Genomic DNA, 6,475 nt, shown 5'->3' with positions numbered 1-6,475 from the left:
AACTGTCATTGTATCTATTTATAAACCAAATTTCATCACATGTTTTCTGGAAATCAGATGCAGAGCCTCAGGGAAGAGAGTGCCAAAGTTTTCTCAATGGATAAGAAAACAACTGCACTCACACAAACAGAAAGGATTCGTGAATGCATAAGTAGCTTCTCATATGGCCACAGAAATAAAAGCAGGTGATGATATCCAGGTGCCGACTGGATGTGCTGATCTGCATGGAAGTTCACAATTCAACTGCCCAGGTTTAGAGCAGAAAAACATGCTTACTTTGGTTTTGTTCTTCTTGCTCCAGAACATTTTACCTCAGGAGCCCAGTTTCATTCATCCCAGGTGCTTCTGGAGAATGAAGCAGAATGAAGAGTATGATGGCGACTTATTGACATATTATACCTTCATTATTGACCCAATAAATAGAACAGATGCTGTGGAGAATTTGGAAGGCCATTTGCATGAAAAGTAAGTGCCCTTGTATTTTCTATGTAAATGTCATCATGGAAATTCCAAGGGGCAAAAAAGGATGAACATCTAAACAATGCCTTGAATCTGCTGCCTTCTTCTCCCAACCTGCACCCAAATGAAAAAACACCACATTCTTTTTGAGACTACATGTTATTTTTCTACGTTTAAATTTCCAGAGAATGTTCTATTTTTTAATCCCAGACACTCTCTAAATTACCAGACTGGGTGCTGTGTGAAGAAGGACTCTGTACCTTTTCCATCACATATAGCCTGACTCTTTGCAGGTTCCACAGTACAGTAGCAGGTGATGCCTCATCAAAAGAAAGCCCATTCTGTTTCAATGAATGTCATCCTAACTGGGTACAAGTCACCTGATGAACATTCATCAATGTGTAAGTCCTATTTCCAATGCTAGGACAACTAACATTTGTGGTCCTGCTAGCTTTGGAGAGCTTTCACATAGATTTTCAGTTACTCTCTCAGATATTCTGCATGTGGTCAAACTAAAACTTTTAAAATGCGTCAAGACAAGAAGTAGGAAACCAGTCCACTCTGAACTTCCTATGAGTTCCTGTTCTCAACAGTTCACATATACACATGCACAACCACTGGCCTTTAATTTCAAAGTCCATTTCTTCACTCAAACATTAGCGTAAAGAAGGAATGTATAGAATGTAAATGATAGGTTTGTATTCTTTGAAAAGTGAAGCTGACACTAATAGTGGTGACTGCTCACTTCTGCTGTCACTTGCTTTAGTGACAGTTGTGCCATTTGATAGTTGTTACTACCTGATAACAGAGATAGAGGAGATACCTACAAGGTTCACCTCTGTCCTTATATAAGAGGCATGTTTCTTTTCTTTCCATGTCTAAGTTGTTTCTTCTCTAACCCTCATATCGCATTGACCTCTCTTGTTTTTCTGCAAGTCACTTTATTAATTATTTCTGCCCATTTTAACAAATTTTGAAATATACGTATTTCAATTTTATCAATTGTTCAGACCTGGTTTCAAACACAGAACTTTAATCCACTAGGTCACTTTATTATCTCAAATCATAGATGTTTCTTAATACTTATTTTACAGGACTTACTGTTTGAGTTTCACAAGTTCTAATCTCAGATTCCTGTTGAAATTATCGAAATTTTCAATGTTATATTTTCTGTGTGGTAATAAAGAATATTCTAAATTTATTATTTTATAAAAATATAGATAAATACCTATTTTCATACATATAATCACTACAATGGTACAATTTCTAAGTGGTAAAGTGATTGTATTTAACTTGAATGAATTATTCAAAATGATAATGCATGTTTGATATTTAATGGTTATATTATATACAATGAGTTAGGAAGAAACAACAACTATTCTTCCCATATACAGAAATACAAATTGGTATCAATCTCTTCCAACTGACTACTTACCCATTGTTATTACATGAAACTCCATAAATAATTTCCATACACTTTACAATTAAGGTCTTCTATTTTGGAAACATGTAATGCTGACATATATAAATCCCAGTAGGATGCTATTGTTATTGTAATTGGATGGTGTATAAGGGTCTTCTGTCTATGTGTTACTTTCATTGGTTGAATAAAAAGACTGCCTTGGCCTTTTGATAGGGCAGAAAATTAGGTGGGTAGAGTAGGCAGAACAGAATGTTGGGAAGAAGGCAGTGTGGAAGACGCCATGCGTTTTCTCTCCGAGAAGAACGCTGGCTATACTCATACTGGTAAGCCATAGTCAAGTGGCGATACAGATTATTAGAAATGGGTTGAATCAACATGTAAGAGCTAGCCAATAAGAGGTTAAATTAATGGGCCAGGCAATTTTTAAATGAATACAGTTTCCCTGTAATTATTACTGGTAAAGCTAGTGGGGAGCTGAGTGGTTGGAAGCGACCTACTGCTCCTTTTATAACAATTGGAAAGATATCTGGAAAGATATTTTCTAGAAGAACATTTATGTTGGTCAGATACACCCAGACTGAGTATACGGCATAGTGGTGTAAACATAAAATAGGTGAACAATATTGGGAAAGAAGTACATGCCCTTAATTTCTTCACTCAGTATCTGGAGCAGGTATAGCCCAATGCCTTTGAGGCGAGTCTAGTCTACAACAAAAAAATCATTCAAAACCATGGAATTCATTCATTATTTATGGCCTAAATGTGCATTAATACTGTCCATATACACAGATGCATACAGACATACATCTTTGCAAAATACATCTCTGGTATTTGAATACATTTAAAAATATATCTTAAAAAGATTTTATCCCTGAAAAAAGATAAACAAGAAACAAAAAGAAAAAGATGAAGATGGGTAGGATGGAATATGTTAAGTATATCGCCCACTGATTATAACTAATTGTAAGCAGAAGAGCCAAATATTGCTCATACTACTTTACACTCATCAGACATTTTGACTGCCTTAGCCAATTCAGTTAATTTCACAGAAAATACAGTAAATTCAATGGTTCACACATCATGTGCATCTTTATTGTTAAATAATTTAAAAATTAAATCATGACCAGGTTTACTCTTTGGTCAAAGTCTGTGGCCTTATCTTTACCTTTTGAGCACGCACTCAAAAAATAGAGATGAACAAGGTTTTCTGTGAAAGATGACGATGGCACATTTTCTTTACTCGAGATGCACTCTCATGAAATTTTAAAGTTTTTCAAGCTTCCAGTTTCTTATGTCATCTGAACATCACAATACAGAAGATTCATTTCAAACATTGGGGGTGGTTGGGAATATCGTTCAGTACAGATAGTCCTTGTATTCATTGCACATGATTTTCTGTAGGTCTTTGTCCCACTAAACACTGTATCGTTTTACAGAACACCAAAAGAAAACTATCGGTTTGTATTGGCTTTAATTTTTTCCGTGGATGAAGTCAACAGGGACCCTGATCTTTTACCAAATATGTCTTTACTATTTGAAATTTTGTCAAGGGGGTGTAAGACTATACAACAATATCGCAGTTGCCTTCAATATTATCATACTCACCATATTCAAGATACTGATTATATGTATCCTAATTATCACTGTAAGAAATTGAAGACCTGTATAGTTATGATTACAGGACCAAACTCGGTAGTATCTTCTATGGATGGGAAAATCATGGACAGCTTCCTTCCTCAGCAGGTAAGCTTTTGTGTGGTGTGAGTTTGCAAGAAATCCTGTCTCCCTTGTTGCCATTCTCAGGTGCTAAGAAAAATGTGAGAAGGAGAGGCCTACACTTATTTCAAACTGATTAGTCCTTGGGTACTATTCAGAGACTTTAGGGGACTTCTGTATTTACAGTTTATAATTTACATGAGGGAAGATGTAACAGAAAGAGGGTGTTTTAGAACTCTTTGCAGAAAAGTGTGTTTAACAAGTCCTTAGCAGTGCATGCTACCTCATGCTGCTCTGTTTCCTAGTTCCTTCAGCTTACCTATGGACCCTTCCATCCTACCCTGAGCGATCATGAACAATTTCCTTTTCTGTATCAAATGGCCCCTGAGGACACATCTCTACCTCTGGCCATGGTCTCCCTCATACTTCACTTCAGCTGGAACTGGATTGGGCTGACCATCTCAGACAATGATCAGGGTATCCAATTTTTCTCATATTTGAGAAAAGAGATGGAAAAAAATATACTCTGCTTTGCCTTTGTGAACATGATTCCTCTCAACATTCATTTGTACATGTCAAGAGCTGACGTGTATTATAACCAAATCTTGACGTCTTCATCAAATGTTGTTATCATTTATGGTGAAACAGATAGTACTCTATCTGTCAGCTTTAGAATATGGACATCTCTAGGTTTACAGAGAATCTGGGTCACCACCTCACAGTTCGATGTCACTACAAGTAAGAGTGACTTCTTGCCTGAATTGTTCCATGGGACTCTGGCATTTGCACACCACCATGCTGAGATTTCTGGTTTTAAAAATTTTATCCAGACAAAGAACCCTCTCAAATACTCAGATGAATACCTGGCAGGGCTGGAGTGGATGAAATTTAACTGTGGGATCTCAGCTTCTATGTGTAAGACACTGAGGAACTGCTCATCCAACAGCTCATTGGAATGACAGACAGCCGACATGGCTTTTAGTGATGACAGCTATGACATATACAATGCTGTGTATACTATGGCCCATGTCTACCATAAGATGCTACTTCAGCCAATGGGCAATCAGGAAGTACACTTGCCTAACTGCCTAAAGGTGATATTTCTGTTTGATGGTATTCATTGTTTTCTATATCAGTCTTTATTAGAGTCTCAGCTATCCCATTCTAGTGGGTTAGGATATATTTCCCCATTTGGAAAGATTTTTGAACATTTTTTCCTCTTGAGGAAGTAAATTTAGAGTTTTGGAAAATCTCAAATGCAAACGTTGTGGGGTGGGAGACACAATTTCTCAATGAAAATCAAGGATTCTGTTATAGAGCACCTGACTATCTTCACCCTTGTTGTAGTACTGGAAACATAGAAGTCTTCTTCATTAATCCTCTCCATGATAAAAAGATGAGCTTTTGTTCCTTAATTGTCAGATATGTGGTAATTAGTGTAGTGCATCATTTACACAGGTGTTCTAAACTGATTCTGCCCCAACTCAGGGCTCTGGAAAACTCAAGTGTATGTGAATGGATGGTTCTTATAGTGGATGGGTGGATGATTGTAGGTTTCTTTGTTCTTTCTGGGTATGTTGATTGGATGTTAAATATGTATTTATATCTATCTGCATATTAGCCTGTCTTTATAAGTGAGAATAAATTGTTTTTTGCCAATGTGTTTCTCTATGGGTGGGTTTCTGTGTGTCTCTCTCTGTTGCGGGAGGTCCTTCCACTCCTCCAGCCAATAGCCGCTGAGATACCAGCCCATTGGGGCATGGTCTCTCTCTTTAAAAAAGTGGCCACTTCCCTCCTTTCTCTTACTTCCTGCTCTGCTTCTGGTGACTAGACTCCCTTCCTGATTGTGCAGCGGGCTGTTGTCTGGGATGGTGTTCTGTAAGTTTTTTCCTCTTTAAATAAATAACCATTCTATTAATCATAATTCCAAACTAGTGTGGGATTGTTTGTGACTTACGTCTTCACCTTCATCTGGCACCCAACATTTGGTTTTAGGACCCCTCCTTCCCCTTCTCTGCTGCCTGCCGCCAGCTCGCTTGGTGCAAGCCCTCCCTCCCTCAGCTGCAGCCTGTGCCTTGTGGCCTGTGCCTTGTGCATGGAGCTAACAGTTTAACATAAATTGTCAAGCAGTAGCTTTTCTTTCTGCAGTTCTTTATAGTTTCCCTTTAGACACCTCAGATTGACTTCAAGTCCCCACGCACCCTATCGTTTGCCTCCCCACATGGATTTAAACTCCACAGGCCAGGGTAGTTTGCTCTTTTCTGAGTCATTTTTAAATCTCCCTTGCAAGCGCAGCACTTGAGTGGTGCGGACCAGAGCACAAGCAGTTGCCAAAAGCTGCAACCCCTTGGGGCGACTCTGTCATGTGAAGGCATAAGCGGCTTCCAGGTTGCTCTTCTCTACCCCTGGATTCTGGGTTTTTGGTTCCGACTATGTAATTGATTTAATTACATTTACTTTGTTGAGAAACTCGCATTTTCCAATTTTTAACATCTACTAAGGTGGACCCTGAAACAGGACCCTGTTTTTGTCGTGACTCGGCAACAGCACCACCTGCTGGATAATAGGTAATATGGCAGTTTTCGTTTCTAACACAAATTTTACTGCTTTGTTTACTAATACAATGGATTAGATCATACAAGGTATATATGATTATGGGGATACCTTAATTTGCTTGTTATTAGGTTTCAGTTTTCTTTTCCATATATATATAGCTTTTATTATATTTAGGTATGACCCTTGTATCCCTAATCTCTCCAATACCTTTATCATAAAGGGGTGTTGAATTTGGTCAAATGCTTTTTTCCGCATCTAATGAAATGATCATATGTTTTTTTTTTTTAGTTTATTTATATGATGAATTACATTGATAGATTT

The 6,475-nt window shown here is 37.8% G+C and overlaps 1 protein-coding gene across 1 annotated transcript in view; it reads left to right on the top strand.

Moving 5' to 3' along the window:
* Positions 1–268: 268 nt before the first annotated feature.
* The window catches only part of LOC102002755 (vomeronasal type-2 receptor 116-like), a 98,692-nt gene continuing 92,485 nt past the window's right edge, over positions 269–6,475 (top strand). Inside the window, 3 exon segments of the mRNA XM_013348580.1 lie at positions 269–465; positions 3,319–3,625; positions 3,904–4,711. Of these exon segments, the coding sequence (XP_013204034.1) occupies positions 269–465; positions 3,319–3,625; positions 3,904–4,711 (1,312 nt within the window).

The sequence above is a fragment of the Microtus ochrogaster genome, chromosome 10 (genome assembly GCF_000317375.1).
Source record: "Microtus ochrogaster isolate Prairie Vole_2 chromosome 10, MicOch1.0, whole genome shotgun sequence".
NCBI lineage: Eukaryota > Metazoa > Chordata > Mammalia > Rodentia > Cricetidae > Microtus > Microtus ochrogaster.
Note: the sequence above shows the minus strand (reverse complement) of the source record. Positions and strands in the feature narration are given on the sequence as shown.